The 25695-nt window shown below is 34.8% G+C and overlaps 1 protein-coding gene and 2 pseudogenes across 5 annotated transcripts in view; 2 read left to right on the forward strand and 1 right to left on the reverse strand.

The window, feature by feature from the left end:
• Positions 1–25695, reverse strand: part of MMS22L (MMS22 like, DNA repair protein) — a 160577-nt gene that overhangs the window by 15548 nt on the left and 119334 nt on the right. For all 5 annotated transcript variants that reach the window (XM_077162451.1, XM_077162452.1, XM_077162449.1 and 2 more), the window contains 5 exons: positions 21993–22143; positions 20025–20176; positions 17026–17168; positions 11992–12151; positions 7003–7172 (listed from right to left, as the gene is read on the reverse strand). In XM_077162451.1, coding sequence (XP_077018566.1) covers positions 7003–7172; positions 11992–12151; positions 17026–17168; positions 20025–20176; positions 21993–22143 — 776 coding nt within the window. The remainder of the gene's footprint in view (positions 1–7002; positions 7173–11991; positions 12152–17025; positions 17169–20024; positions 20177–21992; positions 22144–25695) is intronic.
• On the forward strand, positions 9139–9879 carry LOC143682397 (CCA tRNA nucleotidyltransferase 1, mitochondrial pseudogene; annotated as a pseudogene).
• LOC143684981 (S-adenosylmethionine decarboxylase proenzyme 1 pseudogene) lies at positions 17854–18850 on the forward strand (annotated as a pseudogene).

The raw sequence follows: 25695 nt of genomic DNA on the forward strand, positions 1-25695 counted from the left end.
CAAAAGGCAAAATGTTAGAGGAAAATATTATCTAAACAGTAAAAACACTAAATGTTAATGGACTGAATTCCCCAATCAAAAGACATAGATTGGCAGAATGGATTAAAAAACAGGATCCTTCCATATGCTGTCTACAGGAAACACATCTTAGACCCAAAGATAAACATAGGTTGAAAGTGAAAGGTTGGGAAAAGATATTTCATGCAAATAACAACCAGAAAAGAGCAGCAGTGGCTATACTAATATCCAACAAATTAGACTTCAAATGTAAAACAGTTAAAAGAGACAAAGAAGGACACTATATACTAATAAAAGGAACAATTAAACAAGAAGACATAACAGTCATAAATATTTACGCACCAAACCAGAATGCCCCAAAATACGTGAGGAATACACTGCAAACACTGAGAAGGGAAATAGACTCATATACCATAATAGTTGGAGACTTCAATTCACCACTCTCATCAATGGACAGAACATCTAGACAGAGGATCAATAAAGAAATAGAGAATCTGAATATTACTATAAATGAACTAGACTTAACAGACATTTATATGACATTACATCCCACATCAGCAGGATACACATTTTTCTCAAGTGCTCATGGATCATTCTCAAAGATAGACCATATGCTGGGTCACAAAGCAAGTCTTAACAAATTTAAAAAGATTGAAATCATACACAACACTTTCTCGGATCATAAAGGAATGAAGTTGGAAATCAATAATAGGCAGAGTGCCAGAAAATTCACAAATATGTGGAGGCTCAACAACACACTCTTAAACCAAGAGTGGGTCAAAGAAGAAATTGCTAGAGAAATTAGCAAATACCTCGAGGCGAATGAAAATGAAAACATAACACTTCAAAACTTATGGGACGCAGCAAAGGCAGTGCTAAGAGGGAAATTTATTGCCCTAAATGCCTATATCAGAAAGGAAGAAAAGGCAAAAATGCAGGAATTAACTGTCCACTTGGAAGAACTGGAGAAAGAACAGCAAACTAATCCCAAAGCAAGCAAAAGGAAAGAAATAACAAAGATTAGAGCAGAAATAAATGAAATTGAAAACATGAAAACAATAGAGAAAATCAATAAGACCAGAAGTTGGTTCTATGAGAAAATCAATAAGATTGATGGGCCCTTATCAAGATTGACAAAAAGAAGAAGAGAGAGGATGCAAATAAATAAGATCAGAAATGGAAGAGGAGACATAACTACTGACCTCACAGAAATAAAGGAGGTAATAACAGGATACTATGAACAACTTTACGCTAATAAATACAACAATTTAGAGGAAATGGATGGGTTCCTGGAAAGACATGAACAACCAACTTTGACTCAAGAAGAAATAGATGACCTCAACAAACCAATCACAAGTAAAGAAATTGAATTAGTCATTCAAAAGCTTCTTAAAAAGAAAAGTCCAGGACCAGACGGCTTCACATGTGAATTCTATCAAACATTCCAGAAAGAATTAGTACCAACTCTCCTCAAACTCTTCAAAAAAATTGAAGTGGAGGGAAAACTACTTAATTCATTCTATGAAGCCAACATCACCCTCATACCAAAACCAGGCAAAGATATTACAAAAAAAGAAAACTACAGACCAATCTCTCTAATGAATATAGATGCAAAAATCCTCAATAAAATTCTAGCAAATCGTATCCAACAACACATTAAAAGAATTATACATCATGACCAAGTAGGATTCATCCCAGGTATGCAAGGATGGTTCAACATAAGAAAATCAATTAATGGAATACACCATATCAACAAATCAAAGCAGAAAAATCACATGATCATCTCAATTGATGCAGAGAAGGCATTCGACAAGATTCAACATCCTTTCCTGTTGAAAACACTTCAAAAGATAGGAATACAAGGGAACTTCCTTAAAATGATAGAGGGAATATAGGAAAAACCCACAGCTAATATCATTCTCAATGGGGAAAAATTGAAAACTTTCCCCCTAAGATCAGGAACAAGACATGGATGTCCACTATCACCACTATTATTCAACATTGTATTGGAGGTTCTAGCCAGAGCAATTAGACAAGAAAAAGAAATACAAGGCATCAAAATTGGAAAGGAAGAAGTAAAACTATCATTGTCTGCAGACGATATGATACTATACATCGAAAACCCGGAAAAATCCACAACAAAACTACTAGAGCTAATAAATGAGTACAGCAAAGTAGCAGGTTACAAGATCAACATTCAAAAATCTGTAGCATTTCTATACACTAGCAACGAACAAGCGGAGGGGGAAATCAAGAAACGAATCCCATTTACAATCGCAACTAAAAGAATAAAATACCTAGGAATAAATTTAACTAAACAGACAAAAAACCTATATAAAGAAAACTACAAAAAACTGTTAAAAGAAATCACAGAAGACCTAAATAGATGGAAGGGCATACCGTGTTCATGGATTGGAAGACTAAATATAGTTAAGATGTCAATCCTACCTAAATTGATTTACAGATTCAATGCAATACCAATCAAAATCCCAACAACTTATTTTTCAGAAATAGAAAAACCAATAAGCAAATTTATCTGGAAGGGCAGGGTACCCCGAATTGCTAAAAACATCTTGAGGAAAAAAAACAAAGCTGGAGGTCTCGCGCTGCCTGACTTTAAGGCATATTATGAAGCCACAGTGGTCAAAACAGCATGGTATTGGCATAAAGATAGATATATCGAGCAATGGAATCGAATAGAGTGCTCAGATATAGACCCTCTCATCTATGGACATTTGATCTTTGATAAGGCAGTCAAGCCAACTCACCTGGGACAGAACAGTCTCTTCAATAAATGGTGCCTAGAGAACTGGATATCCATATGCAAAAGAATGAAAGAAGACCCGTATCTCACACCCTATACAAAAGTTAACTCAAAATGGATCAAAGATCTAAACATTAGGTCTAAGACCATAAAACAGTTAGAGGAAAATGTAGGGAGATATCTTATGAATCTTACAATTGGAGGCGGTTTTATGGACCTTAAACCTAAAGCAAGAGCACTGAAGAAGGAAATAAATAAATGGGAACTCCTCAAAATTAAACACTTTTGTGCATCAAAGAACTTCATCAAGAAAGTAGAAAGACAGCCTACACAATGGGAGATAATATTTGGAAATGACATATCAGATAAAGGTCTAGTATCCAGAATTTATAAAGAGATTGTTCAACTCAACAACAAAAAGACAGCCAACCCAATTACAAAATGGGAAAAAGACTTGAATAGACACCTCTCAGAAGAGGAAATACAAATGACCAAAAGGCATATGAAGAGATGCTCAATGTCCCTGGCCATTAGAGAAATGCAAATCAAAACCACAATGAGATATCATCTCACACCCACCAGAATGGCCATTATCAACAAAACAGAAAATGAGAAGTGCTGGAGAGGATGCGGTGAAAGAGGCACACTTATCCACTGTTGGTGGGAACGTCAAATGGTGCAACCACTGTGGAAGGCAGTTTGGCGGTTCCTCAAAAAGCTGAATATAGAATTGCCATACGACCCAGCAGTACCATTGCTGGGAATCTACTCAAAGGAATTAAGGGCAAAAACTCAAACGGACAGTTGCACACCAATGTTTATAGCAGTGTTATTTACAATTGCAAAGAGATGGAAACAGGCAAAATGTCCATCAACAGATGAGTGGCTAAACAAACTGTGGTATATACATATGGTGGAATATTATGCAGCTTTAAGACAGGATAAATTTATGAAGCATGTAATAACATGGATGGACCTAGAGAACATTATGCTGAGTGAGTCTAGCCAAAAACTAAAAGACAAAAACTGTATGGTCCCAATGATGTGAATCGACATTTGAGAATAAACTTGGAATATGTCATTGGTAACAGAATCCAGCAGGAGTTAGAAACAGGGTAAGATAATGGGTGATTGGAGCTGATGGGATACAGACTGTGCAACAGGACTAGATACAAAAACTCAAAAATGGACAGCACAATAATACCTAATTGTAAAGTAATCATGTTAAAACACTGAATGAAGCAGCATCCGAGCTATAGGTTTTTGTTTTGTTTTGTTTTGTTTTTACTATTATTACTTTTATTTTTTTCTCTATATTAATATTCTATATCTTTTTCGGTTGTGTTGCTAGTTCTTCTAAACCGATGCAAATGTACTAAGAAACGATGATCATGCATTTATGTGATGATGTTAAGAATTACTGATTGCATATGTAGAATGGTATGATTTCTGAATGTTGGGTTAATTTCTTTTTTTCCGTTAATTAAAAAAAAAAAAAGAGAAGGGGTAATTGGAGCTGAAGGGATACAGACTGTGAAACAGGACTGGATATAAAAACTCAGAAATGGACAGCACAATACTACCTAATTGTAATGCAATTATGTTAAAACATTGAATGAAGCTGCATGTGAGGTATAGGTTTTTTTTTTCTCTCTATTATCGTTTTATTTCTTATTCTGTTGTCTTTTTATTTCTTTTTCTGAATCGATGCAAATGTACTAAGAAATGATGAATATGCAACTATGTGATGATATTAAGAATTACTGATTGTACATGTAGAATGGAATGATTTCTAAATGTTTTGTTAATTTTTTTAATTAATTAAAAAAAAAAAAGAAAAAATAGACAATGAATCCCAGAGTTACCAAGCTTGAGTATCTTTGGGGCATGGAATCCAAGTTAATGGAAGCAAGTCAGACGTGGAACAAGGAGACACAGTAAGCTTTCTTCTTCCTCTCATATTCAGAAACCATAGTCACAACTATATATATGTATACAATAATTACAAAGTATTAAATACATTTTTTTTTTTTTTAAACACAGGCAGGCACCGGGAATCAAACTCGGGTCCTCGGGCATGGCAGGCAAGCACTCTTACCTGCTGAGCCACCGTGGCCTGCCCTAAAATACATTTTTGTTAAGATTTTTTAAGTAGGATCCTGGTCATTTTGACTGAATAAGATTGTAAAATATATGCTAAAAATGATCCATGTCAAGAAATGTGATAATTAAAAAAAATATATAATCTTTAACAAAAGGAGAGAAATTAAAAAGATTGTAAGACTCAATAACAGTAATTTATTTAAAGTTTTTTTTATATCAAACAATGGACAATATGCATTATATTCATTATTTCATTTAAATGTCTCTGGTTTTCACTGTTAGTATTTCTGAGGTTTGGAGAAGTTAAGAGCTTGCTCAAGGTCACACAAGTCACAATGTCTTGCTGCATCTTTGCTGATGCAATTCTTTCCAAATGTATAGCAGGGAAGAAAATACTTGCATATAGACTACACTATTTAATACCTAAAAATGATTAAACCAATAGTCTAAGAAATGTTTTTCTGCCAATATTAGCAAATGTTGCATATTACTAAATACAGTAACAACATAGCAACAAATTATGTTCTAAAAGTTTATTTCTCAACCTGATACTTTATGATCCAGAATGTGTTTTCCCAGGGAAACAAAAGAAATACCTGTTTCTAATTTTGCAATAAATGAATGCTTACCCAATAAGAAATTTTGAAAGTTTATTTGTAATGAAAAATAGCACAGAGTTTTTAAAACATCATCACTAAATAACTGAAAGAACAGCAATGGACTCTGAATCTGTTGCTTAAAGAAAAGCACATTAAATCAGAGGAAGATGTAATAATAATGGATACTTATTGAAAATTCTGAAGAGGAGAGCTGGGTACACCTTGAAGAAATTAAAGATACATTGTTAATTCCACGAAATGGGTAATTCACCAATTTTTTCAATTTACCACTTACGAAGTTTTTAAGAATTCTTATTAAATGTACTGTTTGCATTTAAAAGGGTCACAGGAAACAAGCACTCCAGTCTCTCCTGCTGCTGCCTCCCTTATTTATCTTTCTGCTAGCAGACACACTACACTTTGTACTATTTATGATACAATGCTAAAGAGTCAACTAAAATGTCCTGAGAATTCTTCAAAATCTGCTTTAAAAAATTACATATGTGAAAGAAACTGCTTATTACCTAATCAAAACCCATTTTCCCCTTCTTTCTCAGCTTCTCTCCCTCAACTCTAAGTTAAGAAGTACTTATCCATAATGAATAATAAATGAAGTATACTTCTAGCCTAATCTGTCTCTTCCTCTGAATGGCATCAATATTTCCAACTGCTTAGGTATCATTGTTACCTAAATATTCTATAGCACCTCAAACTAAAAGTTTGAATTGAAAAACCAATTCTTTCACACCTGTGTCTCCAGAATATCCCATTTTAGATAGTAATACTGCTATCTGCATAGGCAGTCACTGTGGAATCTAACAAGTATTCTATTTCCTTCCATTTCTCTACACATTCACTTTGCAAGTCTTTTAGCAAGTCTTTTAAAACACAGCACCTAAATATTTCTGAAATCTGTTGCATGGACTCTACTCCCACTGCCTTAATTCAAACCCTTCAGATGATGTATGCCTTATTGCAATGATCTACATACCACTTGCCAAGTCTTCAATCTACCCTTACACCAACCACCTTAGATGTTGCCACCAGAATCATCTTTTTAAAATGTAAATGTGACAAAGTCACTCACATTTCTCTGTTCAAAAATCTATCAACAGTACCCACTTCTTAACAGGTCATATAAAGCCCTCAATTACTGGCTCTTATAATATTAATTTCCAGCCCCTCCAGCACTATTTGTTTTTTCCCAATGTATCATATTTTCTCAAAGCTCATGTTTTTCCCTGATAGGTAAACTCCCCCAGCTCCTACCCACTCTTTTATTTTATTCCTAATAACCTCTACATATAATGCCTTTTCCCACATTTCCACCCACAATCTGGTTGAAAGACAGCTGAAACGAAACCTCTAAGGAAACATTCTACATAAATGGCTGTGCTAAGGTGCCTCATTTGTTTAATCCATGTACACTGGCGATTATAATGTACGATTTTTAAATTTGCGTTTAATAAACTACGTTTTAAGACAAAATTAAAAAAACAAAAAATTACGACACTGTACCTGGAGATATAAAGGAAGACTCTTCTGAATTGCAGTCAACATAGCTGCAGGTAGCTCTTTTTCAGGCTGTAACACCGTATGTGGCAGCAGCAAACTATCTATGATACGGAATAGTAATTTTTGGGCTTTAGAGGTGGCAAAGATCTGAGCCCATGATTTAACAAGAACTCCTAACAAAGAAAAGCAGAAACAGCAGTTTAGCTTTCACTAAAAAATTATTACATAACGCACTTAAGGCCAAGGTTAAATAGCCAAGTTTAAGAAGGCAGCAGGAAACATAATGAGTAAAAAATCTTATATTACATTACCTCTATCACTAAACAGACACATTTCTATAAGATTACATATTATGCTTTTGTGTTAATACTACGTTTCTTGATACCCTTATTTCTCTCTACATTTTATCTTACATATAATTTTATAGCCTGTCTTAAAAGTTTACAAAAGGAGAGGTATAACTAAATTTCATCTACAAAATAGGAAAAATCAGATTAGCTGTAACTTCTTGGAGCAGTCACATAACCTCCTTGAAACTTCAGTTTTTGCCTATTTCAAAATGCACTAAAATGTGTTATAATATTTTGATTTTCTTTTTAATATTTAATTTAAACAAAGTGAGCTGAAATTTTTATTCTAAAAGAAGAAAATAAGACTTCTTTACTACTTGAAATATACAATGGATTCCCTGATGCTAGGAGTCTGTGAATTGCCATGTTTGATAATAGTAATGCTTAACAATGAGCGCCCTTTGTTCCATAAAGTAATTAAGAGCAGATATATAACTCCCATTAAGCTATATTACCTGCTAATGAGGTGTCCTTTCCTGAAGAGCTCAATTAAAGGAAGATCATTTAATAAACTACTATAGAAAGCATTTGTCCAACCAGCACAGTGGTAATCTACTGCATAAACTTTTATATTTTACAAAGCAAAAAAAAGATATAGCTCAAAATCATTTCTATAAAACAAAAAATTTTAAATGTAACCCTGAAGGAAGACAAAAACACAATTATAGACTATATTGATGTTAGGAAACAACAACCAATAATCACTTCTAAAAACAACAAACTGCAACATTAATCTTCTGTTAAAGGAAATACAATAATTAATCATAAAGAAACACAATGTTCACTTAGTGATATTTTAGATATTGCTATCTTGCTCCTCATTTTTCTAGTAGGTAGAAAACTTGGGTATGACAACAAGAGAAGAAGAATCCCCATTCCAACACCTATTAATATACTCCTAAGAAGAATTGCCATTACCACTGACATTGTAAATGATACATATCAGTCTCAGGTATTATGCAGATCTTACCTATAAAGAGCAAGGACCTACAAGCCAAAAATGCATCATCCTTGTACTTCATCTGCTCTAAAGTTAAAACTCCTTTTTGAACACCTTAAGTTTTACGAATTCATAGAAGACAGAAGTGAAACATTTATCTTACTGCCATATCAGATCCCCACTCTTCTAAGTTTCAGCAAAGAATATTTACATGTATGAGGGATTAGAAAAGCAAATAGGACATACGAAGAGAAGGAAATTTCTTAAATTGAAAACTTTGGGAAAGTCTTAAATATATATGGTAGCTTTATGAAAAACAAAGTTTTTCCCTGACTACAAATATATTTAAATTTACTGATGAAAACTGGAAAAGACAGAAAAACATTTAATTCCCACTATCCAAAGATAACTATAAAAACTCCTGTGCATTTACTTCTTTTCTACTCTAGTATGTATTTACATTAAAAAAATGATTTACAGTTAGAAAATGAACTCTGAACTTCGTTCATTTAGGACCTTTAAGGAAAACATTATGTGGAGGGCAGGACAACGATGGTGGCCTGTGCATCACCACCCCAGGATCTGGAAGGAAGACTGGGGGGAGATGTAGCGAGAGGTCCTCTGGGGCTCAGGGAAAAGAACCTAGCGTGGAAATGGGACCGCATTCTAGTTGACCATGCACTAGCTCATTAGGCTCAGTCGGCTCACTTTCCATTCCTCGCTGCCACTGTCGTCTTATCCCTCTTCTAACCAGCACCCAAGGTGGGGGTGAGATGCGTCATTTTGGGGCAGAGGTGAAAGGAAACTGAGTCAGTTTTACCTTCCCTTGTGTATGGTTGGTGACTTCAGATGTTGTGATACCTGCATCCTTCATACAGGCCGATACTGAGCTGTAGATGGGGTAGACTGTGCCTTCTGAAAAAGTTATCTATTTACAATGAAGTTGGAGTCCCCAGAATTCCAATCACTCTTCACAGAAGGATTGAAGAGTCTGACAGAATTATTTGTCAAAGAAAATCACCAATTAAGAATAGCAGGAGCTGTGAGAGATTTATTGAGTGGAATAAAGCCTCAAGATGAGGATTTTGCTACCACTGCTACCCCTACTCAAATGAAGGAGATGTTTCAGTCTGCTGGTATTCGTATGATAAACAACAAAGGAGAAAAGCATGAACAGTTACGAACAAACTTCATGAAGAAAATTTCGAAATGACTACACTCAGGATTGATGTCATCCCTGACAGAAGACATGCTGTGGTAGAATTCACAGCAGATTGGCAGAAAGATGCCGAAGGCAGAGATCTCACTATAAATTCTTTGTTTTTAGGTTTTGATGGTATCTTATTTGACTACTTAAGGTTATGAAGATTTAAAAAACAAGAAAGTTAGATTTGTTGATGATGCTAAACAGAGAATACAAGAAGATTATATTAAAATTTTAAGATACTTCAGATTTTACAAAAGAATTGTAGAAACACCTCGTGATCATGATCCTGAGACTTTAGAAGCAATTGTAGAAAATGCCAAAGCTTGGCTGGAGTATCAGTAGAGAGGATTTGGGTGGAACTGAAAAAAAAATCTCTTTGGTAACCATGTAAATCACTTGATTCACCTTATCTATGACCTTGGTGTGGCTCCTTACATAGATTTACCTGCTAATGCAAATTTAGAAGAGTTTAACAAAGTCAGTAAATATGCTGAAGGTTTGTCACCAAAGCCACTGACTGTCTTGGCCTCATTATTCAAAGTACAGGATGATGTCAAAAAATTGGATTTGAGGTTGAAGATTTCCAAAGAAAAGAAAAACCTTGGCTTATTTATAGTTAAAAATTGGAAGGATTTAATCAAGGTAACAGATAGTTCAGAACCATTAAAATCCTATTAGGACTTCATTATAGATTCTAGGGAACCTGAGGCCACCACTACTTATGTATCTGAGCTACTGAAGTACCAAGAAGGGCACTCTTCTAAAGGAAATGCAGCAGTGGTCAATTCCTCCATTTCTTGTAAGTGGTCATGACATCAGAAAAGTGAGCATTTCTTTGGGAAATGCAACAGTTTTGTTGCATCTATTGCAACAGTTGCGAGAATAGTGGGGGAAAAAAGTGGTTACCAAATGGAATAAGATGAAATTTTGAGTTACAAAAGAACTAAACTGAGGATAACTGGCTACTAAAAAAAGAGGAAAATTTTTTATTAACTATGCATGCCCAGCCTGGGAAACTTGGACTTTGGCTTGACAGTTACCTTTGAGCCTATTATTTTAACAAACATTTTCTTTGGAATAAGATGAATGTGTTTATGTGGTATTTAACAGTATATATATCAGGTGCCATATGGATAGTGATAATTTCTTATAATTAAACAGATATATGGCTAAAAACAAACAAACAAAAAACATTATGTGACCATTACAAAACTTTTGAATTCCAAAAATAATTATTTAGTATATGCCATCTTCTACACTGGAGAAGCTCTTTAACCTGAGATATTTTTCTTCAAAATACAATATGACTATAGGAAGAAAAAGTCCAAAAGGTATGACCATTAACCTGAATAAGTTTAAAATTTAGTAGAGGCATGTCAAGTATATGAATAATTATAATAAATGACAAACTGCGAAATGCCATTATAAAACAAAGACAAGTGAACTACAATGAGGAAGATCAAGTCTCGGGAATGGGAGAAAGGTGGGGGCATTTGGGTTGGGCACTGAAAGATCAGAGACACAATTTTATTTATAAAGACAAAAAGGGAAGGTTGGCTGAAAAGGGAAGAGTGACTGAGAAGAGGATACCCAAAGGAAAGGCATGAAAACTGAAAAATATGAGATATGGGAAATGACTAAAACAAAACTATGATATAAAAAGAAGGAAAGTTGAGGAAGTTACTGACGGATCAACTCCATCTTCTCTGAAACTGAACTACAGAAGATCCCCGATGCCTTAAACTACAGAAGATCCCAGGATGCCTTAATCTGCAGCATGATTTTATCAAGAGTTTAAGCCTCCAACTGCAGTCTTACAGCCTTGTAAGTATGTTCATGAGCTCAAAGAGGACAGTTAAAAGCTTTTGACCACAGAAATACCAAAACAAAACAAAACCTTAAGAACTTAAATTCCATGTAAACCTCCTAAGGAAATTCTTCTCATTCTCCTTCATTCAGTTCTTATTTTTGTTTAGCAACATGGTTTTAGTGAACAAAGATATTCAAATTACTGTTCTATACTGCAGTTATAGAAAACTCCTTCTTTTTGAAAGTAGAAGCATAGTATTGTAAGAAACAAGATTTGAAGAATATATATCTTTAATGTTGTAGCAGATCTTCCCATGACCTTTTCTCATACAGACCAGAGCACAGAGAGAAGGAAGTGATGGTTTTCTTATGTTTTTAGTTCTACTATCTAAAGTTAAAAAAAAAAAAAAGTCCATTTTAGTTTTTTAGTCATGCAAGTATTCACAGTTATACCAAATTGGTGTAGGTCTACTCTCTGTATTGAGCAGAAATAATTAAAATATTAACAAAAGCAAGAAAAATAATTTACTGAAAGGAGGTGGGGCAAGGCAGTAATACATATGAAGCCAGCATGAGTTACAAGCTAAACTGCGACATTTCAGATTAACCCGTAGATTCCTACTATCATGATAGTACAGCCTTAACTAAACAAATGCTACTAGCAATATAATATCAGGAATACATACCCATCATCCCATAAGTCAGCTGTAGCCCTGCACTGGAAATTTTTTTTCCTAAATAAGGCTTTATATATTTTAATATTTCACCAAGATATTCTAGGGACTTTGTGACCATAGCAGATTTATCAGAAAGTGTCTGCAGATCTCTGTAAGTTATACCAACAGCCTGTAAATAAAAGAAAACATGATTAGCTTTGTAAGCTTTATACAGTACAGACTTTGAAAAACAAAGATACTCCATTATTTCTCTTTCACTGTCTCTTTACATACATACCCACACACCCATTCATTCCCATACACTTTACATAAGCCTTCCTCTTTAACTTTAAATAAAGTTAACTTTTTAAACATTAACTTTCCATAAAGGCTCACAAGAATTAAAATACAAGGGAAAATAAGTCTTTCATTTTAGAATTGAAATAAAGGTTAAAGAATCAAAATTCCATCACCAATAATTACTTATTGAAAAGTACTAGGCACAAATGAAAAGAAATATGGAACTTTTTACAAGACGTTTATAAATTGAATCAGATCAAGACTCCCAAACAGACTGGCTCACCATATTTCTAGCATTATAGTTTGGAATGGAAACCCATCCAGGACAGTACACCAAATTCCTACAAGTAAGACCTCTTAGTTCAGCTTTGTAATATAGGTTGATTTTTTTTCATAATTTTCATTATGAGTCACCAGATGTGAGCTTAGAAATATGAGGTGATGAAGAAAGAGAAAAACAAAAAGGTAAGAATAGGAAAAGAAATAAATGAGGGATTGTAAGTTGAAGCAAGAAGAGGTAAGAGTCTCAAGCAAAAAGAAAATGAGAAAACTGGCTAGAGATGGATGAGAAGGTTTGAAGAGAGTGGTCGAGTTTTCAAACCATTTTAGGAGTCAGTGCTGATTTCAATGATTCAAGGAAGATCATGAATGGCAGCAATTTACATATTTATGTAATTTTTTCCAGCTCTCAGCAGACAAAACAAAGGAGAGGGAGCAATTAGCTGCACTAATCCAAGATTGAGTTTTTGTAGGTGTGACTAAAAGATGAAAGTGCTAAGACTATGACAGTGTTGTTAAGAGCAAGAATGATCTCATTAAGGTGGACAAGGTATGGTCATAAGATATACTTGGAGAAAAGGAAGTGATAAGATCACGATCAGGTTATTCAGAAAGCTAGAGAGATAGGTGGTGGTAGTCAGAGCTTTCAGATGCCTAAGTTATGCATGATTCAAGGTTTAGTCATGGGAATGGGTGGCTGAAGTAGAGCAAAAGTAAAAACCACTGGAAGAGTTCTAGAGAAGCTCGAAATGAAAATTTAAGATAAATTATTCATTGTGCTATTAAAATTGCCCATGCTGATAATAAGATGTGGAATGGAGAAAAAGACAAGAAACAGGTGCCCAGTGAATATGAGTGGTTGGCCGTAAGGTAAGCAGATTAGAAAAAGAGGAGATGGTTGATGAATCCCCTTCTTTTATATTCAGCTCTCTGCCCTTGGTTCTCTACACTTCTTTCTCTAGATCAGAAGTCCTCAAACTTTTTGGTTTCAGTTTCCATTACACACTTAAAATCGAAGATCTCAAAAGCTTTTGTCTATTGATATTTACTATATCAGAAATGAAAAGGGAGAAAAATTTAAATTATTTATCAATTCGTTCAAAAAGAAAAATATTGTTAACATATTTTTTAAAAAAAAGTAATCTAATTTTCCAAGATGAAAAAAAACAGTGTGACAAATGGCATACTTTTACATTTCTGTAAAACTTTTTAATGTCTGTCTTAACAGACAGCTAGATTCTCCCATGTGCTACTGCATACAATGCTGACAGTTGTTGCAGATGAAGAAAGTAAGGCTTCAACACATATACAGTTGAAGAAGAAGCATTTTAATAGCTTTTTCTGATAATCATGAGAACTCCTCATTGATACTACCAAAATTTGATACGTGGTATTTCTTAAAGGTAACTTGCAATATGGAATCTGAAGTCATGTCAATGAATATTTCACACGCCTACATTAAAAGTTGAACTATACATGGATTTTTTACCCATGCATGCTTTTGTAAAAGGCTTTATTGGTCATTAGCAACATTTTTAGTTCATTAAATTATGCAGCTTCCCAATGCTGACATAGTTTATTATCAATATTAAAAAAAAACCATTTTCATTATTACAATTGGGCTCATCAGAAAAGCCTTTTAAGTACTGGGAATCTCTCAAGCTCATGCTGGCAGTTGTAAGATTTCCAAAATTCTAATTTTCTTGAAAGCATGAATCATACTATTGGCAATAAATACTGTCAGTTATTTTCTTTAAAGTGATAGGCTCACTTCATTCAGTTTTTAGGAAATGTTTGCCAGTTGTTCTTGCAAGATAAAAGCAACCAATTCAGCTCACAACTCCAATAATTACACAAGTATTTTTTTCCCTTAATACAAACTCAGTGCTTTAAGCACACTGTTCATTTTCTCCCAGATTATTAAAAAGACATGTATTCAAGAGTCAAAATTTAATAAAGTTCACAACTTTACTACCCTATTAAGGAGATTCTTAAGTGAAACTGGCTTTTTAAAATTTTAAACTGTGACTGCATGGCAGTGAAAAATGTAATGACTACTTGTACAATCTTGAGCCATGGGGTCTTGATGTGCTAAGACTTTTGCATCATTTGTTCAAATGTCAAATGTCAATATAGTTTTTTTTTGTTTTGTTTTTGTGCATGGGCAGGCACTGGGAATTGAACCCAGGTCTTCAGCATGGCAGGTGAGAACTCTTGCCTGCTGAGCCACCATGGCCCGCATGGCTGATGAGAACTCTTGCCTGCTGAGCCACCATGGCCCGCTGGCAATATAGTATGTAAGACCTCCTAAAAAGGGCCTGGTAACCCTCATGTGTCTACAAAGAACACTTTCGAGAACCACTATTCTAAACATCTCAATCTTTCTCTTTATTGAGCCATTAACTCTCGAAAGTCCTACACTTATATTTCTCAGTGCCTTGACTGTCACTACCTATGGGTCACACTATCAGTTCCGTGCAGGAAAGAGTTAGCATAGCAGGTTTGAGAGTGTTATCTTCAGAAAGACCTCCTTACAAGGTTAGCTCTTAGCTAGTGCCTGGGAACTTTCATTTTGGGAGGGTTCCCACCACTCTGATATAGATGGCTCACCGTATTTAATTCATTTGTACAAACGATATAGTTTATTTTAAACACTTACTTTCCTTCTGGGAGACTGGAATTTAGCACAACTTAGGCAGAAAGTGCCTGCATGATCAATTTCAATAAAAACCTTGGGTACTGGCTCTCTAATAAGCTTTCCGGGTAGAAAACATTTCACATGTACTTTCCCAATTAACTGCTGGAAGAATTAAGCACATCCTGTGTGACTTCACTGAGAGAAGACTCTTGAAAACCTGGTCTGGTTCCCTCCAGAATTTGCCCCATGCAACTTCTCACTTTGCTGCTTTGAATCCTCTCACTGTAATAAACTACAGCAACAAATGAGTCCTGTGAATCCTCCTAGTGAGCCACAGAATTAGGGAGTGGGGGAGATGAAGGGGAAGGGGGTTGAAGACTAGAAACAACTCCAAACCAAGTAAGTTTAAAATCAAATTTCTCACCTACTTCACCTCCCCTACCCTAAATTACGATGCTTCTATTTTTCCCTAATGTATTATTAATATATCATCAATCTTCTAGTTAAATACAGTATTTATTCCATATCCATTCTAGTATCTCATACCCATCCAATCATCAATTCCTTCTAAATTTCACAGTTTCTGACCAATATCTTGCTTCCACCTTTAGTCCCTCTCTATTATCACTAATTTTCTTCTTATACTAAGATGCTCTGAATTCATAACCTCCTAGTGGTCTATCAACTAATTGGCATTTACCATGTACTGCCTTGAATTATTATTTTAACCTTTGGGTATGTCTTGTGCTCCCAGACAAATAAAAGTCTCTGAGGCCAAGGACTACTGCTTTTAGTTCTTCAAATCCCTCGGAAAGTCCTAGCATAATTACATCTAGCATTTAGCAAACAATTATCATTTCTTGAAATGGTAAAAGAGCAATAAATCAGATGAAATCAAATCAGGAAGCCTCTGAAAATTATCAGTGGAGTATGTGACTTCTATTTCCCATTCTGATCCAATGTTCCCTAGTATACTATAGGTATTTAATTAATTATAGGTTGAGAGGCAAATAACAACTAGATAACAGACTCAACAGATATGTATTTTCTATCTGCACAAACTACTAAATACTTGTAGCATTTGCATGACATATCTGTTGTACAATTTTATTTTTAATAGAAATCCATGGGAAAAAAACAGCATTTATGTAACGAGCTTACTGGTTGTATTATTTTCATTGCAGTTAATGCCAACAACTCTGTGGGAAACTAAATTAACCTTTACTGTGAATAGCTTACAAAAAACAATTCAAACACATCAATAATTTCAATTAGGCTGTTACAGAATATCACATAAAATAGAGCCCTATAAAATTAATCATTAAAAAAGGAAATTTTGAATGGAACTATTTATTATAAAGACAAAACAAAACAAATGGATTGAGTTTTAAAGCCCCAACTATACTATCACATAAAGTTGTTGGTACTTACGCTAAACATACTAAAATTTAACTATGCCATTGCTTGTTATAGGGTGGTAAACATTTACTAAGTTGGAACTATTCTAGCCCCTATACAAGGAAATTTAGTTCCCAAATATGTGAAGAACCTCATTATCCAGTAATATCAACAGTAAGATATTCGTACAATTTAGGTCAGACTTACAGTAATGATCTAAAATCATAGCATTTTCAGTGTTATTATTTTTAATTTAAATGTAGTTCTGTTGTACTTAAGAGCAAATTATACCATACTTCAGATTCCTATTTTTCCTCCTCCAGAATTTTATAAGGCAACCAATTACATGATTCAATTTCATAGAAAAATCTTCAAGACCACTTCAAGATTTTTTGAAATATAATTTTACATGATTTGGAACAATCATGCCAATAAATAAAAAAAAATACCTCAAAGAATCGAACAAGTGCTTTTTTAGGATCATCTGAGATGGTTAAATATTCAACTTGAGCCTTTGAAAAAATATTCTTTACTTCTGGGAGTTTAAATAATAACCTTGTCAGTTCAGCCAACTGTTCCATATATTCCTTTTCTGTTAAAATAAAATAAAACTAAATTAAACTCTAAAATATAGGTACAGCAGAAATGTATCATTCTTCATTTATGACATCCTTTCTTTAAAATTCAAATTTCCACAAAATTCAAAGACCCTGAATTAAGTTTCACTCACTAAGAACATGTTTTATTAAAAACAAAAGAACAAAAAAAATTCATATACTTGTGAATATCCTAGCCCAACCAGTTTTGAATGTAAAGTCAAATGATGTAAGAAGTTATCAAATTTGGAGTATAGTTTTATAGTCCAGCCTTTGTGTGATTTACAAATGGCCATAAACAATCACTTTTAGAAAAAAAAAAACATGTCCTTCAGACAACTAGACCCTGTGGGAATTTCTTTTTTTAAAATACAAGTAGCTTAAACAGTATGGCCAGGGACATGAGCTAGCACTTGCTCCACTCTATAATGGGGAAGTAGTGGACTACAAGAGACTGAACTCGATCTGCCTCTTATTTCCAACAGACTCATGTTCAACTTTCACTCACAAAAAAAAAAAAAAGCCAGGAAAACCTTATTAATCTTTCTTTTTTAAGTTAATACCAAATTATAGCCCCGAAAAAAGAATCAGCACTTTAGTAATAGATGAAACAATCTGCAGTGTGGGGAGAGCAGACTTAATTTAGTTGATATTCTGTGGCTGTTTGGTAGTCTCACCGTGATGGAAGCTGTACATTTTTTCACAGGGACCAAGAAGCCGCTGGAGATTAGGTTCTCCAGTTAGCCCAATGCAAATCTAGATCTGGGTATCATCACACCATCTCGAGATCTGAGTGGGACACACTTCTGAAGGATGTTCAACGTTCAATCATAAGTCTGACAAAACCTGACAAGGAGGAAGCTTATGTGCTCAGTGAAAGTAGTATGTTTATCTCCAAGACCCGTTTATTTTGAAAACACATGGTACCACCCTCTTTCTGAAAACACTGGTTCCCCTACTGAAACTTGCTAGGGATTGCAGTGGGTTAAACTCAATTCAAAGTTTCTTTTATTCTCCTAAGAATCTCATGAAGCCTTCCCACCAAGGATACCCACACTGGAATTTCCAGGAAGAAACAGTTTCTTAATGCAATTTTTCTAAATGGGGCAACATATGGAATGGGATGGATGGATCCTGACTGCTGATACTTGTATATTCTGGATTTCCCAGAGAGTTGTATAATCAGCCAGCCAGATTAAATCCTTGAAAATTCTGGTGAGTGAGCTTGACCCAACAGTTGTGGACCAGTTCTACATGAAAGATGCTGTTACTGAAAAGGATGTCACTCATGAGAGCAGAATTCATGACCTGATACCAGGTTCTGTCATTGATGCCACACTGTTCAGTCCTTGTGGGTATTCAATGAATGGAATGAAATCAGTTGGAGCCTTCTGGACTATTCACATCACTCCAGAGCCAGAATTTTCTTATGTTAGCTTTGAAATAAATTTAAGTCAGAGTTCCTATGATGAGCTGATCAGGAAAGTTGTGGAAATCGTCAAACCAGGAATTTTTATGACCACCTTTGTTTGTAAATCAGTTCTAAATGTTGCACAGTGCTTTCTCCACCTCAGAAGATTGACGGTTTTAAACATTCTGATTGTCAGAGTACTGCATTCAATGATTACAACTTCGTTTTACCAGTTTTGCTAAGAAAGAGCAACAACAGCAAAGTTGATTAAAAAACTGAAGAAAAAAACAAAAAATGAGAACACACACAAAAGAAGGTGGTGGCTGCTTTCTAGATATTGATATTGGGGGCCATGCTTTCCATAACCACCATCTTGTAGTTGTAATCATTTTGAATTTTTCTATGCATTATTGTATCAAGCAATTAGACATCTTGCATGACTCTCGTTTCTGTATTTAGTTATTCTATGCCACTTTTGCTGTGAAATTGAAGTGAGGTTAGAAAGACCCTTTTACTGTATGAAACTTTACAATACTTGTGAAAACAATTCAACTTGGTTTATGCACAGTATAAAATTTCTCCAGGTATCATCCCATTCCCCACAGATAAGGCTTTTGTCCTCATTAGATGTTGGCCTCAACCTTACCACCTGGGCCTGTTCTATTAAATTGCTTCCTGAATTTTACATCTGGTTACCTCCAGTTTCTAGAATGTATTCTCTACTAATGCTATTGAAACCACTCTTTACTTCATACAGATGTTTTCTGCAACAGCAATTAAAGTTTTCCTTCCACAAGTCAAATCCTCTTAAGAAAATGATTGAAGTTACTCATTTTGGTGAATTATGTTAACATTGTTCCTCCTTCCATCTGTAGTTCTCACTGTGGAGTTCCTTTCCCTCAGCCCCCGCAAATAAAGGAATACACAGTTAAAAAAGATAATAATGTAAGTATCATTCAGTGAATAATAATATAAAGCAGAAGAAAAGCAATATATCTATTATAAAATGGGAGCAAATTCTTCATAATCGGTTATTTCTCTTTTTAGGCTGTTTACAGTGTGATATCTTGTTATTCACTCCAGAATCCCACTTTCTTTGTGCGATCAGTTTCTTTGGGAGGGGGGTTGGGAGATGGGGTGGAGGAGGGGAGCTTGTCACCTGAGGAGCAAATGTTTTTTGCTCCCAAGGAAATAAGTTCTTCTATCTTTATAGAAAGAAAATTCTATTATATATAGTTAGCAAGAAAGCATCAAGAAAAAGATAAAAGACTACAAAGGAAAATAAATTTCTGGTCTTCTTCATACTTAATTACAAACATTTTATATACGTTCTATTAATTTATATAACAAAATAGAAAATTTTAAACATTTATCTATCTAGAAAGCAAACAGCTACATACACATTAAAGGTAAAAACCACGAACCTGGAACACTCACTTACCAACTGACTGTTCAGGATTTATATCAATGAACAAATCATCAGGTACAGAGAGGCTTTTTACGTGCATTTGTAAAACACAACGGATCCATGATCTTACAGTTAAGGCTTGAAAAGACACACAGCCTGAATGAGAAAGTGCTTCACATAATGTGCTGAAAAAGTAAGTTGACGGTCGTTTACAAAAAAAACAAAAAACATGACAATACCACACCCTAGGTATAGTGATTAAGAAATAAAGTAAAACATTTCAACATTCTCTGCTCTATGACCCTCTGACCTCAGCTATTTTTCAGACAAAAATAAAAAGATATTTTAGGTAAATATTCTTGCTTTCATTTCCAGCATTCTAAATTTTAAGAATCGTCTTTCCACTCATGGCCAATGTGTAGGTTTATGCCAAGGGACAGATAAGGAAGAATATGGTAAAAGAAAGGGGCTTATATGTAGCTAGATGGGATAATGAAGAAAGGGGCAAGAACAATAAACAGCAACCCTTTTAAGACGAGACCATGAGCATATAACTAAAAACAAAGTTAAAGACAAAATATATTTCTCCGTGATACTCCTGACCAGTCCCATTACCATTCCCTCTGTTTACTGCCACTCCTATCCCCTTCCCATGGTTAGGTGTTATTAATGATACCTCACAAAGAATAACATCTGCCAGAAATTTAAAAATTATTTCTACAAAGTCTAAGGCCAGGCTAAATCTCTGATTTCTAATCCATTTTATATGTAGAGGTGGGAAAGATGGAGATAGTCTTAACACAACTATAAAGGACATGCAAAGACAAAAAATGTTCAATACATACAAATCATAATTCTGAAAATACCATTTCAAATACTTTTAATATAAGTTGACATAAAGAGTAGATGCCACAGAAGAACTCAGTAGCCAGTTTACCTATAAAACTTTATCAAAGCTATTTTATGCCTCTGCATTTCAGTGTCTTCAACTGTTACTAATATAATAACATTATTTTATAATCTAAAATTAGTTCAAATAATTTGAAAAAAGTATTTAATTAATAATAAGTGTTCTTCTCTTTATAGTATTCTCAAGCTAGAAGGGATCTTAAAAGCAATCCAACTGAAGGTGAACTCCCTTACTTTACAACTGAAAGCCCAATGAGAAATCATGTATTTAATGATTCTTCTTAAAGAACTTCCTTATGAAAAGAATTATCTCACCAACTGAATTTCTCATCATTTTCACTGACATGCAACTCAGACAAGAATTACATTGGCCTCTTAGGTTTGTATATTTATTTTATAATCCCTCTTTTGGATGTTTTTATTTAAGTCTTCCTGATCACTCTATGATATTTTTATTTAAACTCTTATTTATTGAATATTTTTTCTATTGAAGTTCCTCAGATCTTTTTTGTAGTGTAGCAGAAGACAATGATAAGGAAACTAATGTTCAGGCTGGTAGAAACGTCTTGTTCATCCAACACAAGTTAAAAGTCAAATCTTTAAAAATCTAGCTGTAATAAAGAAATAGTGAGGGCGGGCCATGGTGGCTCGGCAGGAAGAGTTCTCTCTTGCCATGTCAGAGACCTGGGTTCATTTTCTGGTGCCTGCCCACACAACCCCCCCCCCCAAAAAAATACAGAAAAAGTCATTAAATCTAAGACTACAATAATGCAGCAATGTCTTATTGATTCAGGAACATCATTTGTACAATTTCTTTCACAATGCTAGGTACAGAAAAGTCATTTCAGGATGCGAATAAAGCAGTCCTACATAAACAGTTTTGAAAAAGGGCTTAAACAACACTGTTATTTTTTTTAAAGTATCTGCTTACTGTCAAGATGCTGCTGCCTCTGAAAGCTAAAAACTGCCCAAGTGAGAGTGTATATAATAGATCAGCTTTTTTTTTTCCCGTCTGCAAAAATTCTTACTTTCTCAAAGTACTGATTTATCATGGGCTTGCATTAATGAAATGCCTTGAAAAAAATCACTTACCTATTTTGTAGGAAATGACTTAAATATCTTGCTACAACTTGAGGCCAGATGATATCATCCCAACCAAAAAGCTGAATCATTGATATAAGTGGCTGAGGTTGAAGGTCTGATGGAGCTGCGCTAGGCATGACCATTGCTAACAGAGTGAAATCTATATTTAAAATGAGAAGAGCTTATGGTGAGATTTTTTTAAAAAAATCTTCTTTCTCCTACAAATTATATCAAGAGTGATTTTTAAAGAATCAGTACCAAATAATAAACATCACATTTAGCAATGCAGAACAAACGAATCTCAAAAACTGAAAAGAATTCATCTTATCAAAACATTTTTGCAGCATCACCTAGATCTCAAGGAAAGGTCTAGAATAATCTCTGTGAACATTATCATTATGGATCTAAAATAGCTCCCTCAAATCCCAAAATTTAAACATTATGTTTCTGCTACTGTGCTTTTCTCATTCAAAAGACATGGGTCCCATATGAATATGTACGTATCACCTACTCTTTTCTAAGCAAGAGCAATTTAATCATCTGCTACAGGTGAATAGATCACTCTCACCTTAGACACTGGACATTCTCTTCTATTAAATAGTGATCTACAAACAAAGATACCCCACTTCCTTCAGAACCCACTAAGTCTCAGAAAATAAAATTCTTTAGCTCATCATGTTAAACAAATATCTTTTTATTTTGCAATTTCCTGGGAAGCCATCAACTTATTTTTTTGCTATACTGTTTGTTGAAAAGCACTGCACCTCCTACACATCTCTCTCAAGTGGGAACTGTTTGTTCTCCTACTCCCCTTATACCAGTTGACCTACAGATAGGGTAAGTCTCCACCTTGGTACACAGTGCTTCTTGTAGACCATTCTCTCTACTTTCTCTCTCAAACTTTGACTCTTATGTCATCAAACTACACCAGCGACTAACGCTCCTTGTGGCATTCACCTCCAGTTTCCTAGTTGACCTTTCCTCATTCTTTGAAGACTGTAGTTCACTATTGTTTTCTTCAATAGCACTCCTGTCATAAGCCTTCATGATTTTTCTTTCAATATCCTTGAACTCCTCTCCCAATGAATTTATCCTCCATTCTATTTGAGCCAATCACTCCTTGGTGATATTCAGAGACCTTGGCATTACCATAAGCCCTCCATAATTCCACTGCCAGTATCTTTCCAACTCTCCTTCTCTAGGGCCCAACTTTAACAATTCTTTGACCCTACCAGGACCTGTAATCTGTCCCTCACTCCCTTGGAGCCCTCCTTTCCCTCTTTAGGCAGTTTAAATCACACTGGCTGTTATCATTCGTATATACTCTCAACTCATTTGCTCCTTTCTTGATTCACTGTACTTGCCTGGAAAAAAAACCCGAAACACTGATTCAATTCCAACTTTTAGCCTTCATTCCACCTGTACTTTCAGAGCTGTAATGGCTAGAAAGCAATTATGCTGACTGATCTCACAAAGTTTATGACCACAAACTTCAAGAGAGTCCTTAAAGCTGTCAAGCTTCCAACTACATACATTTCCCTAGTCCTTTCAGTGCTTTTTTCTCCTGAAGAACTGTTGCATATCTTCTCTACTCTCTCCTTCAACAGGCAGTACTTTCTCTCCCATCCTCCCTTTCAGTTAATAACTTTAATTACTACAGCACAAAGAAATAATAAACTATCAGAAAAGAACTATCACCAGCTCTCACTACATCTCTCCAGCTGTCTCCATCTGTGTCCATTCATTCTGCCTTTTCCTGTGCCACTACAGATGAACTGAGATGGACTGCTCTATCAGATCTCACCTTCATTTGGATAATGAAACAAGTTCTCTCTCTTCAGCATGACATTTTCCCTTTACTTTCAAATCATTCTCAACCACATTATATATAAATATGCTGCAATTGTTCCTATGTTTTTAAAACACGTCATATACAAACAAACCTCCTCTTTGGTTCTATTTCCCCCTGTAGCTAACATCTCCATTTTCTACTTCTCTTATATAACAGCACTCTTTAAAAAAGTAACCTATATTCACAGTCTGTAATTCTTCCCACATTTTCTCTTGAATCAGACCTTTACCTCTACTACTTCACCAAAACTGCAGTTCAAGGGCACTAGTGACCTCCTTTTTGCTAAATCCAATGATCAATTCTTAGGACCCATCTTACTTGACCTATCAGCAGTATCTGATCCAAGCACTCAATTCCCCTTCCTGAAATGCTCTGTCATATGGTTTACAGGGCACCACATATTCTTGGTTTTCCTCTTACCTCACTGGCATACTTTTTTAGTCTCCTTTCTTGGTTCTTCCTTATCCAGAAATCTGAACATGGGGAAAATCCTAAGGCCCAATACTCAAACTTCTCTCTTCACCCTTACTTAATCATGCAGTTCACAGCTTTTAAAAACTATACATAGATAACTTCCAAATGTAAATCTGCAGTTTGGACTTCTTCCCTGAGCCTCAGGCTCATTACCCAATGGCCTACTGATGTCTGAATTTATATTTTAATAGATATCACCAAAAAAAATGTCCAAAACCAAACTCCTGATCTTCCCCCATAAAATCTATTCCTGCCACAACCTTTTCCATCTCCAGAAATGACAACCTCATCCATATAATTACTCAAACCAAAGACCTGGAGTTATCCTTGACTCTTCAAGTATTTCGCTTACCATACTTACCCACTTCGCAAATTCTGTCAGTGGTACATTCAAAATACTTTCTCTACCTTCAGATAAGAAACCTGATCACTTCTCATCACCTCTCCTTTTGCCACCTTAACCCAAGCCACCCATTTCTGGATTACTGCAGTAGTTTCCTACTGATCTCCCTCCTTCTGACCTTGTCTTCCTACAATGTATTTTTACACTAGCAACCAGGGGAACCATAACACTCCTCTGCTCAAAACTTTTCTAAAGGTTCCTATCTCAGAATAAACTACCCTCTCTCTTGCCTACTCCACATAATTATGGCTTCCTCATAGCTCCTCAAACATAGCAAGCATGCTCTTGCCTCTAGACTTCCATGTAGCTTGGTTTCTCATCTGCCTCAGTCTTTGCTCATACGTTACTATGCAGAAAGGTCTTCACGACCACTCTATTTAAAAGTCAACCCTGCCTCTGGCATTCATTTTCCTCATTGCTTTTTGTAGCTTTCTCTTTACAGCATTATCACCATCTAAAATATTAAACATTTTACTTATTTATTTTTTGGACTTCCTCCACAAGAATATAAGTGCCATGAGAACAGGTATTTTTGTCTTTATTTTCAATGATATATCCCCAATGCTTATAAAAGTGGATATTCACTGACTATTTTTAAATGAATTTATTCTAGTCTAAATTAAAATGTCAAGTATTTACTTTGAAACAAACCCAAAACCCACACATATTTTGCTTTAGAATTTATATACCATGTACTTTCAGCACCCTGGACAGCACCAACCAAACTGATGTGACTTCATTTTTGTTAATTGACTACAAGTTGTAATGGTGAATATAAAAAAGATATGCCATACAGGTTAGTAATGACTGCTTTTGTTAAAATGACTGAATATCAATATTTATTTTCACAAACATTACAGTAGTTGGGAAACTTGCCTGTCACCATTTTTCAATTTATTAGTATATCCTAATGATGTAAGTGCTACCACAACTTAAGATCTTTTACAATTTAAATTATTCAGTTTTTTACATAGTGCTTTTAG

This window comes from Tamandua tetradactyla, chromosome 5 (assembly GCF_023851605.1).
Source record: "Tamandua tetradactyla isolate mTamTet1 chromosome 5, mTamTet1.pri, whole genome shotgun sequence".
NCBI lineage: Eukaryota > Metazoa > Chordata > Mammalia > Pilosa > Myrmecophagidae > Tamandua > Tamandua tetradactyla.